Genomic DNA, 25822 nt, shown 5'->3' with positions numbered 1-25822 from the left:
GTCATCATTGCATTTACCCAGAGGTTACATCTAACAAATAAAAAAGATTGTTTTATTTGCCTGGATCAATCCTAAAGAATAGGCAGTCATGCTTCTAAAGATTTCTACTCATCAGCAAGGCTGACGTTGTTTTGACTATTGGTATCCTAGTATTTCGACATCATTTACTCTTTCCGATAATGGAAGGTAGTTACATGCTTCTTGTTTTTAAAAATTGGGAGAAAGGAAAATATAAGGAAGAAAATAAAAGTCACTTGTAATCATTTGGCTCAGGGAAAAATCAATATTGATATTTGCAGGGTTTTACCCTCCAGACTTTTTTCTATATCCTGTAAGGAGTTTGGTTCCCTAAGGCAATAGGAAGCCTGTTTATAGCCAGGCTAGTGAGAACTGTTTATAGTCAACAGTGATAACTGTTGCTATCACTCATTCATTGCACAGTATTTACCCAGAGCCTCAGCACCGAGCCTAGTCTAGGGGTACAGTGATGGCAGAACTGGACATGGTCCCTGCCATCAGGAAGCTGCCAGGAGAGAGAGAAATAAGTCAAATGATCCCACAAAGGTGTGACTAATTCCATTCCAACATTGGGGCTGTAAAGGAAAGGAATATGGAAGACAAGGAGGACTTAACTAGACAAAAGGAGAAGGGAATGGCATGTGCAAGGGCCCTGGGGTGGAAGAGCATATTGTGAATCCAAGGGACTGAGAGAAAACCAGGGCGTCCAGAAGTCAGAGTGGGAAGGAGGAGGTCTAAGGGACAAGTCGGCCTCCTTCATGTCACCATAAGGGTTTGGATCTTTATCTGAAAAGCAGTGGGAAGAAGGCTTGAAGGATTGTAAACAAGGGGGAGACCTGCCAGTGAACATCCCAGCTGCTGTGTGCAGGCGAGCCATCAGGAGCTCTATTCACAATCTCCCCTCTCCCATTTTACATGGCTCAAAAGCCTCAGCCTTGCTCATTTCACAGCTAAACCTTGCAAGTTATAATTTATATAATTTGATGTGCCTTGTAAACTGTAATCTTTAGAGTTGGATGTGGCTGTTATTTAAACTCTGCTGAGAAAGGGACTCAGTTCTTCCAGAATGAAGAAACACCAAAGCCAGTGGTTGTTGGATTTTCCGTATGTTTAAGAGTGGTTGTTCAACATGAACTCCTAGGCATTCTGACCCAGTGGGTTTGGGGTAAGGCCCAGGAATCTTCACATTATATGCTCCCCAGGTTCAGGTGGGGGGAATGGAGTCCCCTGGAGTTGGCTCCAGGACCACACTTTGAGAACCCCACCATCAGTGCTCCCTCCCTCTCCCTTCTTGATCAGCAGAGCTCCTGCTTGTGTGTGTGTGTGTGTGTATGTGTGTGTGTGTGTATTCTTTCAATAAACTTTGTTTTGAGGAAAAGAGAAGCGAAGGGTAAACAATGAAGGGCTGACTGACCCTACCCCTCCCCAGGGACTCCCCCAGTCCCACCCTGGGGAAGTCCCAGGATCCCTAGAAGACTGAGCTCTAGGACAGCCCAAGTCAGTGCAGGGCTGCAGCTACGAGGGTGGAGATGGAAGAGAAAAAGAAAGAACAGACATGACAGGGGGATGAAATGCTGGTGTCCACCCCTCACCCTCGGTGATCAGTGTCCTGCCAGCCATCTCCTTTCTCATGGGTGGAGCCATCTCTCCAGCCTGTGTCAGCCCTTCTAGCGTGGGATCTGAGGGTCGTGAAGCCAGACTGATCTCATACACACACCCCAGATCCCATCCAGCCGGATGACTCTCGTCCCTTTTCCTGGCCCCTACCAGTTCTGGGCTGCCTCTCAGGAAAGAACCAGAGCCTACACCATAATCTTGTTTATTATTATTAAACAAGGCTGCTGGGATTCTCCTATTATTTGCATCATTTCACGGACGTGCAGGTATGTCTGCTCTGTCAAAGGACACATACAGCTGTAACTCTGATGGGCATGGGCAAATTGTCCACCAGAGGTTTCCGGATGTGGTGTCCTGCCAGCAGTGGACACCCGTCTCCCACTCCCTCCCCAGCCTAGGGTGCTGACCCCCCATTGGATCTTCACTGATCTACGGGGTGAAGTATGGTACCTGTGTCATTTTAATTCACATTTCTGTTATTCTAAGCGAACACCTGCATTTTGAGACATAAGGTGACAGGTGGACTCTCTGTGGGGAAATCCACGGACTGAAACAGGCCTGGGAGGGTGCACTTGCTGGCTCCCCATCTGCATCGCACTTGTCCTCCTGCCTGGGTCATGCTCCCATCCTCCCCCCTCACCCCCACCTCACCCCTGGCTTCTCCACAAGTGCTCCTTGCTCTGGGGGTTCACCTGTTTGGTCTCACCAGTCCTCAGGGAATGTTTTGTCCCCTGTTTGGGAACTGGCGGCTGATTTCATTGGTCAGTACCCAGCACAGCAATTGATGGGACTAGTTTCTCACCAGCAGGTGGAGGGCTTCCAAGAGGAAAAAGTTCAGAGGAAAGGGCTAGATCGTGATCTCATTTTTCTCATTTTTTTTTATTGTGGTAAGATATGCATAACATAAAATTTACCATCTTAACCACTTTTATTAAGTGTGCAGTTCAGTGGCATTAAATATATTCACACTGTTGTGCAGCCATCACCCCCATCCATCTCCAGAACTCTTTGAATCTTGCAGAACTGAAACTGCACCCATGAAACAACAACTCCCCTTGTCCCCCCATCCCAGCCCCCAGCAACCACCGTTCTGCTTTCTGTCTCTATGACCTTGGCTACTCTGGGTATCTCATATAAGTAGAATCATAACAGTATTTGTCTTTTCATGACTGGCTTCTTTCACTGAGTATAATGTCTATGTTCATCCATGCTGTAGCATGTGTCCGAATTTCCTTCCTTTTTTAAGGCTGAATAATATTCCATTGTGTGGATTCACCACATTTTGTTTATTCATTCATCTACTGATGGACACTTGGGTTGTTTCCACCTTTTGGCTGTTGCAAACAATGCTATGAACATGGGTGTATAAATATCTCTTCAAGGCCCTGCTTTCAGTTCTTTGGGATATATACCCAAAAGTAGACTTGCTGGATCATATGATAAGTTTATTTTTAATTGTTTGAGGAACTGCCATGCTGTTTTCTATAGTGGCTGCACCAAGTTACATTCTCACAACAGGGCACAAGGGTTCCACTTTCCCTGCGTCCTCACCAACACTTGTTATTTCCCTTTTTTTTTTTTATACTAGCCATTCTGATGGATGTGAGATGAAAGAAAGATCATAATCTTTTTTTTTTTTTTTTTTTTTTTTGCATTACGCGGGCCTCTCACTGTTGTGGCCTCTCCCGTTGCGGAGCACAGGCTCTGGAAGCGCAGGCCCAGCGGCCATGGCTCACGGGCCCAGCCACTCCGCGGCATGTGGGATCCTCCCGGACAGGGGCACAAACCCGCGTCCCCTGCATCGGCAGGCGGACTCTCAACCACTGCGCCACCAGGGAAGCCCCCATAATCTTTTGAATAGCATACATAATACAAACAGCTACAGCATACATTTATGGACTACTTACTGCATCTCACATGGCTTTATACATCATCTATGTATGTTCTGTATATATATTTATAGAATTATATCCACAAAACAAATCCTGTGCGGGTGAGAACTACTATTATCGTTATTATCCTCATTTGATGACATGGACATGGGACTCAGAAAGGTTAAGGAACTGGCCCAAATCACACAGCTAGACGGGGGAGGTGGGGCTGAGTTTCAGACTGAGCTGACTCAACCTTCTAAAAACAAAAGCTTCACTTTTTGAGTGTAAATTTAGCTTTGGGAACATCTAATATCTAAATTGGAAATTCTCAGTTAACTGAGATAACAAGATAATTGACTAAGCTAGGGAAATTCCACCCTGTGGAATGGAGAATGGGGGTTGTCAGTGAAATGTGAGATCAATGTTCTCGTGATCCTCATTCATGCAACAGACTGAGGTGGTGCCATCTAGGGGGGGATTTGGGTAAAGAGGAAACGTTGACCTGGTGCTTTCCCAGGAAGAGGAGCATTGGGGCTGTTAAGTGGGGGCCCAGCAAGAAACACCACTTATCTCTCCAATCCAGCCAGAGTAAGTTCTCTGCTTATAAGGACTGGTGGAGTTCAATTAGTCCCACCTGGATAACCCAGGATAGTCTCCCACTTTTTAAAAAATTTTAAAAAAGTTTTTGGCTGGGTTTGGTCTCCGTTGCTGAGCACAGGCTTTCTCTAGTTGCAGTGAGCGAGGGTTACTCTTTGTTGCGGTGCACGGGCTTCTCACTGCAGTGGCTTCTCTTGTTGTGGAGCACGGGCTCTAGGCACGCGGATTCAGTAGTTGTGGCACGTGGGCTCAGTAGTTGTGGCTCGTGGGCTCTGGAGCGCAGGTTCGGTAGTTGTGGCACACGGGCTTCGTTGCTCCATGGCATGTGGGATCTTCCCGGACCAGGGCTCGAACCCGTGTCTCTTGCATTGGGAGGCGGATTCTTAACCACTGCAACACCAGGGAAGTCCTTAGTCTCCCTCTTTTAAGAGCACTGATTAGTAACCTTGACATCATCACAGTCCCTTTGGCCATGTCATGGAGCATATTCCCAGGTTCTGGGGATCAGGGCATGGGCATCTTTGGGAGACCATTCTGCCCACCACATTAATACTACCACCTGACTGGACCGTTGCTTTGGGACTGGTCTGAGAGCTTTCTGGAAGAATCAGTAGGATCAATGCCACAGGCCACGGAGAAAGATGGCTGGATGAGCTGGCAGGTGATAATACCGTTACCAAGAGGGCAGGAAGCAGGACTGGTTGAGTGAGCACCTCAACATCCCGGAAGCGGCCAGGCAGTTTGGGGCCTTGAGATGAACCAGGGGTTGGAAATACACACCTGCGAATCGAGGGGGTGGCACAGTGGCCCCAGCTCATGGACAGAGTGCAGAGGAAACGGACATCTGAGGGGAGAGGAGACCGGCGTGGAGACCTGGAAGCAGTCAGAGAGGTGAGGGAGCCAGAGAGCTGCTGCCAGGCTGAGGGTATTCATCACAGAGACAGCTTGCTTTGTGCCAGGTACTGTTCTGGGCACTTTCGAGTGTATTAACTCATTTCATCCTTAGGAGGTTAGTGTTGTTTGCCCCACTTTACAGATGAGGGCGTTGAGGCACAGATAGGCTGAGTATCCTGCCTGAGGTCACAGAGGGAGGCTGGGGCACTGGGCACCACGCTCGGGCAGTCTGATTTCAGGACCAGCCTCTCCTGAGGCCTTGCCGGTCCACAGGGCTCTCCCGGGGAGACCGGGGAGGAAGGATCCAGCTGACAGGGAAGCAGAGAAGCTTCTTCTTTCCTTCCAATCCCAGACCCGTCGTCTCACCAGCGCCTGGCCGTTTCCTCATATCCTTATTCTTTTGAAAACCCCATTTTTTTTTTACTATTTCTGCACTACATCCCTTTCTGGAGGCAGTGGGGGGATGGGGCTGGGGGATGGGATAGCCTAGAACCAAAAGGTTAAAAGAAATAGATAAAACACACACACACACACACACAAACACACACACACAAGTTAATTTCAAAAATGTTATCCCACTCCTTTGAACATGTCACCAAGCAGTACCTTTTGTCGATCCTACGAAGCCCAGCTTATCAAACTCATTTTTGCTGCTCAGGGAGCAACCAAAGAGAAGCAAAGAACCGTGCCCCAGGCTGCACAGCTGGAAGGTAGCAGAGGTGGGACTTGAACTCAAGGCTTTCTAACTCGAGAGCCCATCCTCTTGCTCATAATAGAGAACATTTCCCATTTGCCCTATGTTCTCTTCTAAGTGCTTTAGTATGTATTATATCATTTATACGTCACCAGTAACTTATAAGACTGTCCTTTTGTTACCTTACAGATGAGGAAGCTGAGGTATCACTTGCCCAAGGTCACCCTGCTAGGAAGTAGGAGAGCTGGGCTCGAGCCCAGTCTAGTAACCACCACGTTGCCCTGCTCCCCCAACCCCTGAACCACCAGGCCACGTGCCTCTCTCTGACAACTGTGTCACATGTCACAGGGAGGCCGAGAGCCCGAAGAGGCCCCCGAGGGCAATGGCAGTGGGTTGAGGACCCAGCGGGAGAGGAACCTCTTGAAGCCATTTGACAATAAAGGAAAGGAAGGGGGAAGGGGCGGTGTTTCCAGGCCAAGGGGGTGGTGAGCACGTTCACAGGTTAGACGGAAGTTACACTGTCAAGGTGAGGATGCAGAAGAGGAGATGGTTGAGGAGAGGGACCAGACCAGGGTGGGATGAAGGCAGGACCACCCGGAGGCCCTTGGCAGCTAGGAGAAGTCTTGAAGGTCCCATCTAGGAGCTTCTCCATGCCTGGGAAGTCCAGGTCCTGGCAGGGAGCTGAAGGCACATTCACAGGGGTGTGGAGTGATGGAGAGGAGTTTCCTGAAGGGACTCCATAGGGAGTGGGCAGGGCTCAGAGAAACCACAAAGGATAGTGCAGGGCCCAGAGCTAGTATGAGTGAGGACTGTTCCCACCCCCAGAGCTGAGGGGTGAGGGGCAGGGGCATTTCCTGGGTCCCGGAGACCCCGAGGGCTGGGTAGAGTCCCTCTGAGGGAAGCTGTGTGGCCCCACAGAAAGGAAGCCAGGGGAGTAAGTACCCCAACCTCTCTCCTCCCTGCTCTGATCTCTAACCCCCCATTGGCCAAACCCAACAAGAAACCAGAGACAAGGAGCCCATCAGCCCATGGATGTAGCTGCACAGGTGGGCCTGCTGGGCAGAGGGCACCGTGTAAAGGGATGGAGGAGGGTCGGGAGAAGCAGACGGAGAATGCTGGCAGGTGCAGGAGGTGAAGACCTAGGAGGCTGTTGTCAAAGTAGAATGAAAAGCCTGAGAGCAGGGACCTGCTGGCTGGGGGGCCCAAAGGGCACTGGGCCAGCCTCAGGACAGAAGTGTGAGGGTGGCAGGAGGGTTTGGGGGCCGGGATGGACTTGAAGGAGCTGGTGAGCTTGAGCAGGGCCCAGGCTGGGTGAGCGTAGGGCATTACCCATAGGGAGCAAACAGGGAGCAAAGGCTACGTGACTCAAGGAGAGGACGAGACAGAGGATAAGGAAGGCCGGGAGCGGGAGGTTATGGTCTGAGATGGGGCTTCCCAGTGCCAGGTGATGCAAGGTTGAAACCTAGCTCCAAAGGACGGTTCCAGGTACACGTCGAACCTCAGCGACAATGTCAGCGAACCTCAGGGCAACGTCATAACTAAGTCAGCTTCCCGAGGAGGCTTCCTTAAAGCACAGGGGTCATCAGAGCAGATGGTCATTGTTAATAGAAGTTTAAACGTCTCAATATTTTATGGACTCACTATATACTTTTTAAAGACATTTTCAATGCAGGAGCCTTAAAAAATGCACTTGTTTTCTATATTAGGTCCTGCCTGTCTCCTCTCTCATTATTAAATCACTCTCTACTCTGAAAATCACAGGGTACAAATCAAAGGTACAAGTTTTGGAATTAGACTTGGGTTCAAACCCTGACATTGCCTTATGCCAGCATCCTGATGTTGAGTGAGTCCCTTCATCTTAGCCATTTTTTAAATCGTGGTAAAATACATATAAAGTTTACCATCTTAACCACTTTTAAGTGTACAGATCAGTAGTTGTAAGTTATTCACATTGTTGTGCAACCAGCCTCAGAATTTTTCATCTTGCAAAACTGAAACTGTACCCATTAAACAACAATTCCCCGTTTCCCCTTCCCCAGCTCCTGGCAACCCCCGTTCTATTTTGTTTCTATGAGCTTGACTACTTTATGTACCTCACATAGTGGAATCATACAAAATTTGCCTTTTTGTGACACTTACTTCACATAATGTCCTCACGGTTCATCCATGTTGTAGCATGTGTCAGAATTCCCTTCCTCCTACACTGAATAATATTCCACTGTATGGATGGACCACATTTTGCTTATCCAATCATCGGTCAGTGGGCACTTGGGTGGCTTCCACCTTTTGGCAATTGTGAATAATGCTACTATAAACATGAGTGTACAAATAACTCTTTAAGTTCCTGCTTTCAATTCTTTGGGGTATATACCCGGAAGTGGACTTGCTGGATCATATGATAATTTTATTCTAAATTGTTTGAGAAGCCGCTCTACTGTTTTTCCTATCAGCTGCACCATTTTACATTCTCAGCAGTGCATAAGTGTTCCCCTACTCTACATCCTTGCCAACACTTGTTATTTTCTGTTGCTGTTTGTTTGTTTTTGATAGTAGCCATCCTAATGGGTATGAGGTGGTATCTCACTGTGGTTTTGATTTGAATTTCCCTAATGACTAGTAATGTTGAGCATCTTTTTATATGCTTGTTGGACATTTATATATCTTCTTTGGAGAAATGTCTATTCCAGTTCTATGCCCATATTTGATCAAGTTATTTGGGGGTTCTTTTTTGTTGTTGTTGTTGAGTTATAGTTCTCTATATATTCTTCATATTAACCCTTTTTCAGATTTGTGATTTGCAACTATTTTCTCCCATTCTCTAGATGGCCTTTCACCCTGTTTATTGTGTCCTTTGATTCACAGAAGTTTTAATTTTTGATATAGTTGAATTTATCTATTTTTACTTTTGCTGCCTATGCTTTTGGTATCATATCCAAAAATGCATTGCCAAATCCAATGTCATAAAGCTTTCCTCCTGTGTTTTCCTCTAAAAGTTTTATAGTTTTAGACTCTGTTTAAGTCTTTGATCCACTTTGAGTTAATTTTTATACATGGTGTAAGGTAAGAGTTCAACTTAATTCTTTTGCAGTCTTTCCCAGCATCATTTGTTGAAAATACTGTTCTTTCCCCATTGAATAATCTTGGCACCCTTGTCAAAAATCATTGGACCATATATGCAAAGTTTTATTTCTGTGCTCTCTATTCTATTCTGTTGGCCTATGTGCCTGAGCTTATGTCAGTATCACACTGTTTTGATTGCTGTACCTTTGTATGCAGTAAGTTTTGAAATCAGGAAGTGTGAGACCTCCAGCTTTGCTTTTCTTTCTCAAGATTATTTTGGCTATTTGGGGCCCACTGAGATTCCATATGAATTTTAGGATGGATTTTTCTATTTCTGCCAAAACTGCTGTTGGGATTTTGAATCTGTAGATCCTGCTGTGTAGTAATGACATCTTAACAATATTAAGTCTTCCAACCCACGAATACAGGGTGTCTTTCCATTTATTTGTGTCTTTAATTTCTTTCAGCAGCACTTGGTAGTTTTCAGTGTACACATCTTTTACCACCTTGGTTAAATTTATCCCAAAATATGTTATTCATTTTGATGCTATTGTAAATGAAATTATTTTCTTAACTTCCTTTTCAGATTGTTCATTGTGAGCATATAGAAACACAACTGATGTTTGTGTGTTGATTTTGTGTCCTACGATTTTGCTAGTGAATGTTATTTATTAGTTCTAGGAGGGTTGTGGTTTTTCATGGACTCTTTAGGATTTTGTACATGTAAGATCATGTTGCCTGTGAACAGAGATAATTTTACTTCTTCCTTTCGAATTTGGATGCCTTTATTTCTTTGTCTTGCCTAATTGCTCTGGCTAGGACTTCCAGTACTTTGTTGAATAGAAGTGGCAAAAGCAGGTATCCTTATCTTATTCTTGAAATTAGAGGAAAAGCTTTCAGTCTTTCACCTTTGAGTATGATGCTACCTGTGGGCCTTTCATATTTGACCTTTATTATGTTGAGGTAATTTCCCTCTATTCCCTGTTTGTTGAGTGCTTTTATCATGAAAGAGTGTTGCATTTTGTCAAATGCTTTTTGTACATCAATCGAGATGATCATTTTTTTCCTTCTTTCTGTTAATGTGATGTATTACGTGGATTAATTTTCATATGTTGAACCATCAAGTCTGCATTCCAAGAATAAATCCCACTTGGTCATAGTGTATGATCCTTTTAATGTGCTGTTGAATTTGGTTTCCTCCTATTTTGTTGAGGATTGTGGTATCAGTGTTCATAAGAGATACTGGTCTGTAGTTTTCTTGTAGTGTCTTTGTCTGGGTTTGGTATCAATGTAATGCTGTCCTCTCACTTCACCATTTGAGTCTCAGCTTCTTCATCTCTAAGATGGAGATAATAATAGAGACCCTGTTTAGGGCTGTCATGCAGATTAAATGATAAAAATGCACACAAAATGCTTCAGCAGGGCCCAGTTCACAGGATGCCCTCACAATATGTTAGATGATGATAAGGATAATAATAAAAATAATAATAAATAAATAACAGTTCATCTCATAGTTGGACAGCTGAGTAGGATGGAGCTTATACAGTCAGTCTGTATTAGCAGCAGGGCGTCTGTCCAGGAGCAGCATTTAGCAATTTTTGCAAGTAAAGGGAGCGAGTGATATTATAGGGCCGAACTACGAAGCTGTCTCCTGGCCTGACATGTGGCAGATGCTCACCCAAATTTGTGGAGTCATTTAAAACTTCCTGCTTGCTTTGATTTCTTAATAATGGCTTGACAGTTTTTGAGGAACTGAAAGCAGTGAAGCCTGGCAAGAGACAAACAAAATGTAACACACAGATTTTCTCTCATTCATGGGTTATCAAAGGTTCAAAGGACACAAAGATCAATGGCAATGGTGATGAAGATGATGTGGGTGACATTTTCCAAAGAACTAATGTGTTTTCATTTTTTTAATACTTTATTTTTTTGAACAGTTTTAGGTTTACAGGAATTTTAGCAGAGAATACAGAGAGTTCCCATATATCCACCCCTCCAATACACACAGTTTCCCCTATTATTAACATCATGCATTAGTGCGGTACATTTGTTACAACTGATGAACCAATATTGATATGCTATTATTAACTAAGTCCATAGTTTACATTAGGGTTCACTCTTTGCATTGTACGTTCTTTCGTTTTGACAAATGTATAGTGACAAGTATCCACCATTACGGTATCATAAAAAAATATTTTCACTGCCGTAAAATCCCCTGTGCCCCTCGTCTTCATCCTGAGCCCCAGAGCCCCTGTGCCCCTGGCAAGCACTGATCTTTTACTCTCCTTATAGTTTTACTTTTTCCAGAATTTCATACAGTTGGAATCATACGGTATGTAACCTTTTCAGACTAGGTTCTTTCACTAAGCAATATGCATTGAAGATTCCTCCATGTCTTTTTTGTTATTTGATAACTCATTTATTTTTATCACTAGTATTTCATTGTATGGATGTACCACAATTTGTCTATCCATTTACCTTTTAAAGGACATCTTGGTTGCTTCCAGTTTTTGGCAGTTATGAATAAAGATGCTGTAAGCATGTATCCAAAATCAATGAGTCTTCATGGATATAGAGAACAGACTGTGGTTGCCAAGGGGGAGGGGGTTGAGGGAGAGATGGAGTGGGGGGTTGAGGTTAGCAGATGTGAGCTGTTACATCCAGGATGGAGAAACAACAAGGTCCTACTGTAGAGCACAGGGAACTATATTCAATATCCTGTGATAAAGCATAATGGAAAAGAATATTTTAAAAAGAATGTATATATATGTATAACTGAATCACTTTGCTGTACAGCAGAAATTAATACAACATTGTAAATCGACTACATTTCAATAAAATAAATACATAAACAATATAAATGAGTCTTAAATGTCAACAATAAGAAACCAAACAACCCAACTTAAAAATGGGCAAAAGAGCTCAACAGACACCTCACCAAAGAAAATCTACAGATGTCAAATCAGCATATGAAAAGATGTTAAACATCATACATCATTAAGGAATTTCAAATAAACATGAAATATCTCTTCATTTATTTAGACTACTTTGATTTCTTTCATCAACATTTTGTAGTTTTCTTCATATACCTCTTCATATAGCTAAGTATTTTGTTAGGTTTATTCCTAAGTACTTCAGTTTTTTTTTTTTTTGGTGCTAATGTAAATGGTGTTGTGTTTTTAATTTCATATTCCACTTGTTCATTGTTGGTATATAGGAAATCAATTGACTTTTGTATATTAATCATGTATCCTGCAACCTGGTTATAATTGCTCATTAGTTCCAGGAGGGCTTTTTGTCGGTTCTTTGGGATTTTCTGCATAGACAACCATGCCATCTGCAAAATGGGCAAAGATCTGAACAAACACCTCACCAAAGAAGATTTCTTTTTCCTTCCCAATCTATCTTTTATTCTCTTTTCTTGCCTTGTTGCATTAGCTAGGAGATACAGTACAATGTTGAAAATGCGTGGTGAAAGGGGACATCTTCACCTTATTCCTGATCTTAATTGGAAAGTTTCTAGTTTCTCACCATTAAATATGACGTTAGCTTTAGGGTTTTTATAGATGTACTTTATCAGGTTGAGGAAGTTCCCCTCCATCCCTAATTTGCCAAGAGCTGTTGTGGTGGTTTGGTGGTTTGTTAGTTTATCATGGATGGTGTTTAATTTTGTCAAATGCTCTTTTTGCATCTACTGTTATGATAATGCGATTTCTCTGCGCTGTTGATGTGATGGATTACATTAATTGATTTCCAAATATTGAACCAGCCTTGCATACCTGGAATAAATCCCACTTGTCTGTGGTGTAGAACTCTTTTTATACATCACTGGATTCAATTTGCTCATATTTTGTTGAGGATTTTGCATCTATGTTCATGGGAGGTATTGGTCTGCAATTTTCCTGTTTTGCAATATCTTTATCTGGTTTTGCTATTAGAATAAGCTTGGCCTCACAGAATGAGCTGGGAAGTGTTCTCTCTTCTTCTATTTTCTGGAAGAGATTATTGAGAACTGGTATCATTCTTTCCTTAATGTTTGATAGAGTTGACCAGTGAACCCATCCAGGCCTGGTGCTTTCCATTTTGGAAGGTTATTCATTATTGATTCAAATTCTTTACTAGATATGAGTCTATTCAGAGTATTTATTTCTCCTTGTGTGAGTTTCAGTAGATTGTGTCTTTCAAGGAAATGGTCCACTTCATTAACTTCTAAAATCTGTGGGCATAGAATTATTCATAATATTCCTTTATTATCCCTTCAGTGTCCATGAGATCAGTAGTGATGCCATCGCTTTCATTTCTGATCTGAGTAATTTGTATCTTCTCTCTTTTTTTCTTGGTTATCCTGCTAGAGGTTTGTCAATTTTATTGATCTTTACAAAAAAAAACCAAACAGCTCTTTATTTTGCTGACTTTTCTCTCTTGTTTTCCTGCTTTTTATTTCATTCATTGCTTCTTTTCTTCTGCTTGTGGTAGGCTTATATTGCTCTTCTTTCTCTAGTTTCATAAGGTGGAAGCTTAGATCTTTTCAAATGTATGCCTTCAATGCCATAAACTTCCCTCCAAGCACTGCTTTCACTGCATCTTGCAAATTTTCATAGGTTGTATTTTCATTTTCATTTAGCTCAAGATAAATTTTTATTTCCCATGAGACTCCCTCCTTGACCCATCTGTTATTTAGAGGTGTGTTGTTTAATCTCCAAATATTTGGGGATTTTCCAGCTGTCTTTCTGGTATTGGTTTCTAGCCTAATTCCATTGTGTTCTGAAAACGTACTTTGCATAATTTCTATTCTTTTACATTTGTTGAGGTATATTTCGTGGCCTGGAATGTGGTCTGCTTGGTGAATGTTCCATGGGAGCTTGAGAAGGATGTGTGTTTTGTTGCTGTGGGATGAAGCTGTGTGGTTGCCAGTTAGATCCAGATGATGGTAGTGCTGTTCAGTTCAACTTCATTCTTCCTAATTTTCTGCCTGGTGGGTCTGCCCGTCACTGACAGAGGGCTGTTGAGGTCTCCAGCTACCATGATGGATTCATCTGCTTCTCCTTGCAGTCCTATCAGTTTTTGCCTTCCATACTTTGATGCTCTATTGTTGGGTACATACAATGAAGGACTGTTATGTCTGCTTGGAGAATCGACCCCTTTATCACTATGTATCGCCTCTCTTTATCCCTGATAACTTTCCTTCCTCTGAAGTTGGCTCTGCCTGAAATTAATAGAGCTGCTCCTGCTTTCTTCTTGTGTTTCAGTATTTTAAGTGCCAAAGTGTTTGGTAGGAATTTGAAAAGTGGGTAAAGGCACAGTCATTTGAATCAGGCAAACCTGGGAACAAGCCAAGCGAGTCAAAGTGGCTGACTGTGGGCACACTTAATCGTTCTATGCCTCAGTTTCCTCATCTAAGAAATGAGTAACTATCGGACCTACTGTACAGCACAGGGAACTATATTCAATATCTTGCAGTAACCTGTGATAGAAAAGAATCTGAAAAAGAATAGATATTATATATATGTATAACTGAATCACTTTGCTGTACACCTGAAACTAACACAACATTGTAAATCAACTAGACTTCAATAAAAAATTAAATTTTTTTTTAAATGAGGAAGTATCCCTTTGAATTATTGTGAAGATGCAATGGGATAATGCAGTAAAGCACTTAGCAAATTTCCTGGCATTTGTGTAATTACACATAATGTGTCATTAATATATTCTACTAATATATGCAGTTATATTATTATCTATTCATATACTATAAGCTATTATTACTATAAGCTATTGGTTATAATTATATTGTGGGACATTAGTATAGATTTCTAAGTCCAAGTACTCTCTATGAAAGTTGGATGAGGCACTCTGAGAAGAGTAACTTAGAAAATAGTTGCAAAGTCTCAGGCTGGAGTGGATGGCTCATAGGCAGTGTCCTGAGAAGACAGAAGACTTCGCACGTGCCCTGCAGCCCATAGTCCAGGGCGCCGGGGCCAGGGGGGGATGTGATATTTCCTCCTTGGTGCCGAGTTTTGCTCATTCTTCTTATTAAAGTGGTTACACAGGAGGTTTCTGACGCCACTGACAAATCACTGTCTGGGGTCTCTCTCTTTTGAGGGAAATGTGGTCACACCAGGGCCCCTATTGAAAAATAGATCATCTTTGGTTAGATAAATTCTGATTAGCTTTTAAGAAGCAACAGTAATAATTAAGCACAGGGGAAAAACCTTCATTGTACACCAAGGCTTTTAAAAGGTAGTTATAAAACTATGTTTTGTGGTGTGAGCTCAATTGTGTTTAAACTTTTTAAAAAGATTGTAAGCATAGAGAAAAGACTGGAAGGATGTGAACCACCGTGTTCTCGGTGCCTGCCTCTGGGGGACGGGAGTCTAAGTGATTTTAATGTCTTCTTTGTGTTTTTCTCTAGTTCTCATTTTCTGCATTATTACAAAAAACATGTTATTTTAAAAATGAATAGAACAAACAACAATTATTACAAAACCTCCCCTTCACTTTAACACTTGCAGTAAATGGACAGTTGTCACTTGCCAACTGACCTTTCTGGTTTGTGTTGGGCCATTTCTGCTGTCTTGCCACTCGGGACAACCAAAAGGATACTTGCATGGGATCAGAGAACTATCAAGTGGCCAATTCCTGGCCAATTCCCCCCGAGTTCCCTCTTGCCTCTGTGTTGCCTGACGCCCTACCCCAAAACTGGGCATCTAGTCTCGGTCTGCTGTCAGGCTCTGGTGACCCTCCACTCACTAGCTGTGTGGCCTTAGGCAAGTCACTTAACCTCTCTGACCCTCAGCATCCTCCTCTTAAAATGAGGATTGCAGTGACTGTCCAGCCAGATGAAGTGGTTAGCACATTGGGGCCCCCAGTGTCAGTGGCACTAGTTATTCCTTGTTATTCCTGATATTCCTGGCTCTGACTGTCCCCCTTCTGCATTTCAGTCTGCAGACGTCGACAACCATCACGCACTCATTGAATATAATGAGGCCGAAAGCAGCTTTGTTCTCCACGACTTCAATTCCTGCAACGGCACGTTCGTCAATGAGTGCCACGTTCAGAACGTGGCTGTGAAGCTCCTACCCGGAGACATCCTGAGGTTTGGGTCCAGAGGGCTGACCTACGAACTGGTCATCGAAAACCCAGCCTCGGTGAGTCCAGGCCCCTGCGGGGGTGGGGTGGGGTGGGGTGCAGAGGTGCCGTGTTGTGTCACCTTCCGTGCAGCCTAGGGCTCGGGTACGGCCACAGGTGGAGTTCGTCTGGAGCGCGTCACTCTTCCTTTCGAGATTCTGCGAAGTTCAGCCCCATCGTGTGGGTGCCCGGGGAGAGCGAGTCCTCGCGCCGTCTTCTGGGCATTTCGTGGAATTACATGCAAGGGTTGCCTAGCGACCAGCCCGGAGCGAGAGCATTTTCCTGAAAAGTGAAGCTTGGCGAGGGGAGGTGGAAAGCAGGTGTGTGCTTTTGAAGATGCAGAGATGGATGCTTCCTTTTTAGGCAGATCAGTGCTCTGCAACTTCCTAGCTTTGTGACCTCGGCCAGGCTTCTCTGTATGCCTGGGTCTGGGTCTTCTCAGCGGTGCAGGGCGTTGAGAGAGTATCTATGTATAAAAAGTCAAAGTCTCTGGCCAGAGTAGACGCTCAAGGCCTGCCAGGTGTTATCACACCGGATCAGAAATGTTCCCGGGATCAGGACCTAAAGTATGGCCCCAGGTTAAGCGGAACGTAAGCCAAAATTCGCCCAGCAAAGCTCAGTGACCGGAAGTATCTGGTTCAGTAGGGAGGCAGGATGGGGACTGGTTAGCAACACAGTCCTGGGTCAGAACCCCAGCTCTGCCACTGGCCTACTCGGTGCGCTCTTGCACAAACCATTGGACCCCTCTGAACCTCGGTTTCCTCATCTACAAAATGGGGCCAACGACAGCAATGACCTTGCAGGCTTATCTCGAGGGCTAAATGAGATGGTTATCATTGTAAACTCCCAGAATAATGCCCATTCGTGGTGAGCACAAAATTAATACCTGTCGTGTGTGTCCCAGAGAGACGGCGTGTTAACCTCACTTCCCAGCACCAAGAACCCTGCATGGACTGAGACCTCCGAGGCTTAAAGTCCTTTCGGGGACGAGGCTGGGTATAAATAAATAAAGTTTAGAGAATCTAGACAGAATCCTGGGGTGTGGGTCCACTAGGCAGCCCTAAATACCCACTCAGAGAAGATGAGCACCGTCCCTCAGGCTGCAGGGCCCGTGACACCGCATCCACCACGTTTGGCTTTGAAAACCTGGGACAGTTTTCTCCTGCTGCTTCTCAGCCCCCTTTTCCTCCTTGGGCCAACATTAAAGTGTGCTCACTTGTGGGATGCACTGGGATCCACTGGCCGCCCTGAGGAGGGGCTCCTGACCCAGAAGGTGTTGACCTGATCAGGGGTTCTCAACATGGGTTCTAAGGATCCCCCTCGTCAGAAGCACGTGGGGAGCAGACCCACAGTGCAGATGTGGGCTTCACCCCAGGCCTGAGGACTCATACTTAGGATTCCCAGATGAAATACAGGACACGCAGTGAAATCTGAATTTCAGAGAAGCAACAAATCATTGTTATGTACAGGTGTGGCCCAACTATTGCAAGGAACCACTTATGCTAAAAAAATTATTTGGTGTTTATCTGAGCTTCAGATTTAACGGACACCCTATAGTTTATTATATATTGACTTATTCATTTCTTTATTTATGCGAAATCTGGCAACCATACACATCCTCCCTGGGAGTAGGGCCTGGGAATTTAGAATCATTTGTATGGAACACTTACAGAATTTTTTAGGGATCAAAGAAAAGGGGATTTCACACTCCCAAGCCTGAAAATCCAAGTTCATGAAGTTTGATTCAATGTGCCCCAACATGTCTGATTCCAAGAAATTTTCAGGAATGTTCAGTAAAATTACAGGTTCCCAGGCCCCCTCCCTGGGAAATTCTGACTTTGTGGCTTGCCCGTGGGGAGAAGAAGACGGGGAGCAGCAAACAATATCTGCATTTTTTTCTTCTTTTTTCCTACAAAGATATTTATTGAAATATTATTGATAGGGGCATAAAATTTGAAACCTAAATTTCCATCCAAAGGGGGCATTGTTTAATAAATTATATTGTTTAATATATTCTAAGGAGTTTAATATATTATAAGGAGTTCGTTATATATGGAATACTCTTCTGCCTTTTTAAAACACAGCTTTATTAAGATATAATTGACATGCAATAAACAGCACATGTTTAAAGTCTGTAAGTGGATGGGCTTTGACATATGGGTACACCTGTGAAACCATAGCCACAATCAAGACAGTGAACAGCTCCTTCATCCTCCAAAGTTTCCTCCGGATCACAGCATGTGTTTGTTTGCTTGCTTGCTCTTAACAGCTTCACTGAAGTACAATTTACATAACAGAAACTTCACCCATTTGAAGTGTCCAATTCAATCAATTTGAATATATTGATGGAGTTGTGCAGCCATCACCACAACCTGCTCTCAGAACATTTTCCTCCATTTCTATCACCCCAAACCTCGGAGAAACCTTGGAGGTATTTCATTTTGGGGTTTGTTTTTAACTTTTAATTTTCAAAATTATGGTAAAATACACATAAAATTTACCATCTTAACCATGTTTCAGTGTACAGTTCACAGTGGCATTAAATCTATTCACACTGTTGTGCAGCCATCACCCCCATCCATCTTCAGAACTTTGTTCATCTTCCCAAACTGAAACTCTAAGCCCATCACATCAAACCCCCTGCTTCCTTCCTCCCCTCCCACCATGCTTTCTGTGTCTGTGAATTGGACTATTCTAGGTTCCTCATATAAATGGAATCTTACATTGTTTGTCCTTTTGTGACCATCTTATTTCACTTAGTATGATATCCTCATGGTTCATTCCAGTTGAATATTTCATTGTATGGATTCACCACATTTTGTTTACCTGTTCATCCATCCATGGCCACTTGGGTTGCTTCCACTTTTTGGCCATTTTGAGTAAGTTTGTTATGCACACGGGTGTACAACTATGGAATGGGGACTTTATTTTACAAGGTGCTTCTTATATAATTGTGGGAAAAAGTGATGACGACCTCTAACCTTGAGTAGATAAGACGGAAGAAGATGCTTTGTAAGAAGAGAAACCAGGAGAGCAGCAGGAGGAATCACTGACGTGAACAGCACTGTGCTAAGCAATTCACCTGCTCTCCCTTATTTCACGCTCATAGCAACCTATGAGATGGGTTCTCCCATGATCCCCATTTGACAGACAAGGAATCCGAAACTTAGAGAGGTTAAGTAATTTCCCCAGGGCCACACAGCTTGTCAGTGCAAATTAAACACTACCCCCACTTGTGGAAAAAGGAGGGGAGAAAACCATTTAGTCTGATGCTAGCTGGAGCAGTAGCCTTGACTGGTTTTCACACCGAGGAAAGCATACTCTCATGGTCACTCGAATATGCACGGATTTTTTCAATTCTTATTCCTACACGCACTTGCACCTTGCTTCATTCCTCGGTTGACTGCAGGCAGCTGCACAAGTGTTCCCCTGGCCTGTGCCCAGGGCACTTTGCAGGACTCTCCACAGCCCCATCTTCTCAAAAGTGCTCTCTGCCGGGGCGTCCCCAGCTTGAGAAGCTTCCATCCATGATGCTCATATTCATGGAGGGGTCCTTTGCAGCGTCCGTGTGAGGGCAGCCTGTGGACTGCCTGACACCTTCCTACAAATTCCACTTCCTGATGACCCCAACCTGCTGGCTATTTAAAAGAAGAGAAAGGAAGAGGGGAAAAGGGAGAGGTATTGAAGAGCATCTCTCATCAAATATTTTGAAGCCCAGTTTTTCTAAAAAATTCGTGGCCCTCTTGCTTCCGGCATATTCTTGTTTCCAATTGATTTTGGGGTCCCTGGTGAGGGCGCTGTGTTTCCTCCTTGGATGGAGTTTCCATGGAGGACTGCCCTGATATCATACAGATTAAGTATGATGAGAACTGTTCTTCTCCCGACAAAGAGTTCCCAAATGAAAGCATTTAGTTCAGGTGTTGTGGTGACCCTAACCAACAGAGGAGGGTGTGACAGCATTTTACTGGGGGAGGGGGTGAGGTGCGGGGCGCTTAGGAATCCAGATGTGTTTGCAGATGTCACAGTGGTTAGAGCACGTGCCCTGAGGTCAGGCTGACTCCAGCGCCGTCCCAGCCCTGCTCTTGACCGGCTTTTATACTGGACGTGCACAAATCATCTACCTCTCAGGGCCTCGGTCCCCACTCCTGTAACAATAGTTCCTACCACCTTGAGTGACTGTGGTATTAAGTGGGCAAAGTGCGTAAATTGCTTAGTCCAGCGTCTGGCACCTAATAAGCACATGATAACCCTCAGCTTTAGAGTCAAGCAAACCAGCATGGAGCAGCCAAGATGCCTCCTTTGTAAGTGTCCTTTTGGACAGGGAAACCTCCCAAGACCTGCCCCCGCTAGCAGATAAATACATTTGCAGATAAATTACCCATAGAATAACATACAAGATGGAAAAATATAAAGAAAAACTCTTGTTTGACAAAGTGCATTGGCAGCCAGGTTGTGCCCAGGACCATCCTTTTTTTTTTTTTTTTTGTGGTCGCGGGCGTCTCACTGTTGTGGCTTCTCCCGTTGCAGAGCACAGGCTCCGGACGTGCAGGCTCATTGACCATGGCTCACAGGCCCAGCCGCCTCGCGGCATGTGGGATCTTCCCGGACCGGGGCCCAAACCCGTGTCCCCTGCATCGGCAGGTGGACTCTCAACCACTGCGCCACCACGGAAGCCCCCAGGACCACACTTTGTAAATTATAGCTCTCTCATCAAAGTATAACCTAGGGCTGCCATATTGCACAACTCCAGGGTCACCATTCACAACGTAGTCCATGTGGATGGCGCCCACTGAAACTGTGCAGGACATAACCCGCAGGGCCATCTGCAATGCCCTGAAGCAACCATTGATTAATCCCATAGAGTCTTGGCACCAGGCGTGGGAAATTGAAGTCCCAGAGTCAGGTGTGCTGCCGTGTTGTGGGTTTTGTTGGTTGTTGCCTTTACTCGTGCTTTCTGAGCTCTGGGAAAGGAGGTGTGGAAACAAGCTGTGCTAGTCACAGGGGCGCCGTTCTTACAAGGCAGCTGAGTAAGGAAACCCACGTCACCCGTATGTATCAATCATGTCTTTCTCTGTTCTGAAATACGGCAAAACGGATGGAAATGGCCAGAATGAAAAAGGAAGCCAGGCGCCACAAATGACGTGCCGAGTTGTTCCATGAGGGGGTTGACAACTCCTTGTCGGCAGCCCCCATCCCCATGACTGCCTGTGTCTGGCCTTCCCTGTAGCCTGCTCTGCCCTGTTCCCAGTCCAGCCAGACTCTCCCCCGTGGCTCCTGGATACTGTCTTCTGTCCCTGCAATGTCATGACGTCCTGTCTTGCGAGAAGAGCGCCCTCTGTCGGCCAATATTCCTTGCTGCTTTAATGGGGAAGCTCTGCAGAACACAATCCAGAAAGCAAGGGCTTTGGAGTTGGATGGACCCAAGTTGAAATGCCAGCTGCAACTGGCTTTACCTTTCTGAGCTTCAATTTCCGATTTCTGCCAAGGAGCTACTCATTAATCCCAGGTCCCCTTTCCCCCTTCAGTTGTTTTTATAGAGGTCCCTGGGACCACCCCTATCATGGCATAAACTGAGGCTCAGAGAGTTTCAGTGACTTCCCCAAGGTTAGGCATCAATCATATAGATCCAGAGGCAGGATTAAAAGCCGGCTCTCCTGAGTCCCTTGGAGCCTTTTCCTAATAGCACGAAGCATCGTGGGGCCGTGAAAGCCCAGGCAGGTCCTTCACTGCCCAGCGGTTAATGAAGGTCTTGCATTTCCCAGTCCAACCTGCAATTTCACACGCTGACAGGGGATGATTCATTATGTGGGTAAAAACGAAAGCCACTGATAATAGGAGAAACTGCATTTTCAGTTATCTGGCTTCCTTGCTTGTTTGGCTCCACTAACTTTTTTTTTGGCTACACCAATGCAGGATCTTAGTTCCTCAACCGGGGATCAAACCTGCAGCCCCTGCATTGGAAGCATGGAGTCTTAACCACTGGACGGCCAGGGAAGTCCCTGGCTCCACTAACTTTTTTTCTTTAATTATTTTTCTTTATTTTCTTTATTTATTTTTGGCTGCGTTGGGTCTTCGTTGATGCGCGCGGGCTTTCTCTAGTTGCGGCGAGCGGGGGCTACCCTTCTTTGCAGTGCGCGAGTTTCTCTTTGCGGTGGCTTCTCTTGTTGCGGAGCATGGGCTCTAGGTGCGTGGGCTTCAGTAGTTGTGGCACGCGGGCTCAGTAGTTGTGGCTCGCGGGCTCTAGAGCACAGGCTCAGTAGTTGTGGCCCATGGGCTTAGTTGCTCCGCGGCATGTGGGATCTTCCTGGACCAGGGCTCGAATCCCTGTCCCCTGCATTGGCAGGCGGATTCTTAACCACTGCGCCCCCAGGGAAGTCCACCCACTAACTCTTTACCAGGGATATTGCTGCCGTTCCTGGACAAATTCAGTTGCGCCCTTTCTTCTCCTTTTTTGACGATGGTGATCACACCTGGTGGCTAATGTTTTATGCTCATTTATTATGGACCAGGAAGTGTTCCCAGCATTTCACGTGCACTATCTCACCCACTTCTCACAGACTAAGAAATGGCTGTTGGTATCCCTGTGTCTTACAGACAAGGCACAAAAATGACACACTCGTCAGGGTCCCAGAGACGGAGCAGAGCCGGGAACCGGACCAGAGTCTGTGTGACGCCGGATCCCAAGGTCTTAACCCGAGGTCGGCACGTTATGGCCCAGGGCCAAGTGCGGGCCATCGCCTGTTTCTGTAAAGTTTCCTGGGAACACAGCCATCCCATTCATTTCAGTATTGCCTGTGTTGTCGGCTACAATGGCAGAGTAAGCTGGTCAGATCCTATGGCCCACAGGGCTGGAAATGCTTACTGTCTGGCTCTACAGAAAACGTTGACCAGCCTCTGCCTGTAACACTATGCAGTCCTGCCTCTTTCATTTGACTTGGTTTCTAAAAGAAGAACTTAAAATAGAGGGGGGAGCTGGGGAGAAAGAACTCACTCAGATTGAGCCTTACTGTGTGCCAGGAAATGTGCTGGTTAATTGCTTAAGTTTACTGAGGAATAAGAAAAAACAGACAAGCTGGAAAACTAAATTTTGAACAGTCTTTTCAATACCTCTTTAAAAAAGAGCTGGAAATATGTGGTTCTAAATATACATACACATATATATGCATTTGCAAATATAGTAATAATATAATTACATTGACATGGATCTGATAAATGTACTAGACATTAACATATTATATATACAACAGATGCATATTATAAATTTTACCTGTTTCTTCAACTGGAAAGTTTTCTTTTAAAACTGTGGACTGTTGGGAATTCCCTGCTGGTCCAGTGGTTAGGACTCAGTGCTCTCAGTGCTCTCACTGCTGAGGGCCTGGGTTCAATTCCCGGTCAGGTAACTAAGATCCCACAAGTGCACGGCGAGGCCAAAAAACGAAATAAATGAAACTATGGAATGTCTTCCCTGAGTCACTTTTGAAGCAGAAATTTGGGGTTTGTAGTCTGAAGCCTGCTGTAGCTAGAGAACTATTTATCTATCAAAGTTTCTCTAAGCAGCGTTTTACTACTTGTCTTATGATTGGTTCCTTGGTCTTAAATCATTCTTCTCTGGAGATGCTGCTTTACTTTTATAAGTTGAAAGGTAAATTTGGTGCATGATAACAGTCTGGTGGGTTTTATTTGAGCATGTCATAACCTTTAAAACAACTTTCACTCTGAGTACATAGTGATGCTTATGCTAAAGTCTCAATAAGCATACTGTCCAGGAAATTTGATTGTTTGCAAGTATCAGAAAACCAACTAAAACTAGCCTAGGCAAAAAAAAAAAAAAAAAAAAGCTCATGGAACTGAAAAGGCCAAAAGCTGCAGCTTAGGCCCAGCTGGATCCAGGCGCCCAAATCATGGTCAGGAATCTGACTCTTTCTTCCCTGTTAGCTTCCCAATCTCAGACAGACTCTTGCCTCACCTGTAGGAAAGTGGCCACCGGCAGCCCCAGCATCCTACAAAGTAGCAGTTCCAGGGATAGAGCCAGCATCTTCATTGACAGTGGCTTGGATCACGTGGCTTCCCCTGAAGCAATCACTGAGGCCAGGGGCCAGGAATGCTCTGATTGGCCAGGCCTGGGTTATGGTCTCACCCCTGGGGTGGAAGGGTCAGAGTTCTATGGACTCAGGATTGTCAGGGAAAGGGTGTCTTCCCTGCAAAAAAATTAAGGTGCCCATCCAGAAGATGGAAGAAATGGATGTGGCGGAGGCAAAAACAAAGAAGATGTCCATGACATTAGGAAGCATTCCTATTGCCTAAGTGGAGCCTTCCTAACAGGATTTGCCACTAGGGATCTGGGGGGAGGAAAATGATGAATAATCCACTTTTCCATTGGAAAGGTCCCAGGCCAGTCTCCAAGAAGCAGAGTTGCTCATTTCTCTCCTGTGGTGACTGGTGTGATGAGAAGCTCAGAGTCGGGGCCTTAGTTGTCCATCCCCAAGAAGGGTGGTGTTTCCACGTTCCTGGGACCTCTGAATAGGGCCCGTTGTTGAGGAGGATGTGGCTTTACTGTACCGGGGGTTGAGAAGCCGGCAACTGAGTGAATGACCAGAGAGTATGGTGCCCTTCAGAACAAAGCCTCTTTCTGGTCAAGCTTTGTCATCTCCTACCTGACCTTGTAGGATTTCCTCTACCCTGTGCTCTTACAGGTCCTGTGGGGACTTACTTATGTGATGAGAACTCCTGAGGCTGGGTGTTTTATATCAAAGGCGATTTCCCGAGAACAGTGAAGTGGAGGGCACGGGGCAGCAGACAGCCTCAGTCTCGACCTCTGCAGCAGAAACTCACACAAAAGGACCCCTGAGGCTGTGTTGTCACCAGATGTCTACAGGCGATGCAGATGACATCGGGGGAGGTGGAGACGGGAGCGCGGGCTGAACCCTTAGCATCCTGCTGAGACAGAACCCAGACTCGGCCAGGAACCGGGCCGCGTCCTGCTTCCTCTGGCAGACCACACCCTTTGTTACCAAATCAGAACTACGTTGCTCCTTCTCTGAACTTAGTTGATGATCATTCATTCATTCATTCATTCCGTCTCTCTATCTGGCAAGACTGAATTGAAGCAGGCCAAGTTTAGGGGTAGCAAAAGCTATTTGCAAAAATCCGGCTGTTTTCTCATTAGATTCTATTTCCCATTTTATGGACTGACCAGGAAGCTGATTAGAACTTGAAAGGAAAGGAAAAACCGTAAGATTGAAGATTTACAAGAAAATGGGAAAATTAGATGGGCCAGATCTCCTTTAACACAGCTGGGAAAACCCCAAACGAATGGCTTTTCTGAACAGCTCAAAGGGACTTAATTCTTTTAAGTTCCAAAACCTAAAAATAATGTATAACTTGGCGGTTCTGTGTTCTAAATGTATAACCCTGATTTCTCACACTGAAGCCCCGTACGTGATTTACCCTTTTCTTGGGGACATAGAATTATTACCCGTCTTGAATTACGGTGACACCCCGGTAGCTGTTGAGATAAAGGCCATTTGTCCTGGCACCAAGTAGCACCCTCTCCTGGCTTCTGAGATCTACTGGCCATGTTTTCTAGTCTCCATTCTGTCTTTCCAGGTCCATGGCTCCTCCATGCTGGGGTCAGTGTGCTTGCTCGCCACCATCACCCCTACCCCCCAGGCCCTTCCAGACCATGGGAATTAAGCTCCACATCTATGTATGTTAAATTCTTCTGTAAGGAAGCCGGTCTCTTCTCCCTCCTTTATGTATTTACTCACTAATGTATCTATGTCAGTATGGATCCATGTATACTGATTTTACGCCTTGAATTATAATCCAATACTCATTAAATATTTCTTCGCTCAAATTCTTCCAGCCTTGGCCACTGGGAGCTCTTTCAGATTGCTTGCTGTGTCCTTGAGCATCTCCCCACCTTTTCGTTTTGGGCACT

The 25822-nt window shown here is 44.8% G+C and overlaps 1 protein-coding gene and 1 pseudogene across 2 annotated transcripts in view; both read left to right on the top strand.

Annotated features, from left to right (window-relative positions):
• Positions 1–25822, top strand: part of LOC309808912 (centrosomal protein of 78 kDa-like) — an 823590-nt pseudogene that overhangs the window by 219197 nt on the left and 578571 nt on the right. The gene's annotated exons all lie outside the window — the stretch shown is intronic.
• LOC309808096 (forkhead-associated domain-containing protein 1-like) overlaps positions 1–25822 on the top strand; it is a gene marked incomplete at both ends in the record, with an annotated part of 79049 nt that overhangs the window by 4098 nt on the left and 49129 nt on the right. The window contains one exon of the mRNA XM_082628097.1: positions 15696–15902. Coding sequence (XP_082484223.1) covers positions 15696–15902 — 207 coding nt within the window. The remainder of the gene's footprint in view (positions 1–15695; positions 15903–25822) is intronic.

The sequence above is a fragment of the Mesoplodon mirus genome, assembly GCF_964341445.2.
Source record: "Mesoplodon mirus genome assembly, chromosome: 7".
Classification (NCBI taxonomy): Eukaryota; Metazoa; Chordata; class Mammalia; order Artiodactyla; family Ziphiidae; genus Mesoplodon; species Mesoplodon mirus.
Note: the sequence above shows the minus strand (reverse complement) of the source record. Positions and strands in the feature narration are given on the sequence as shown.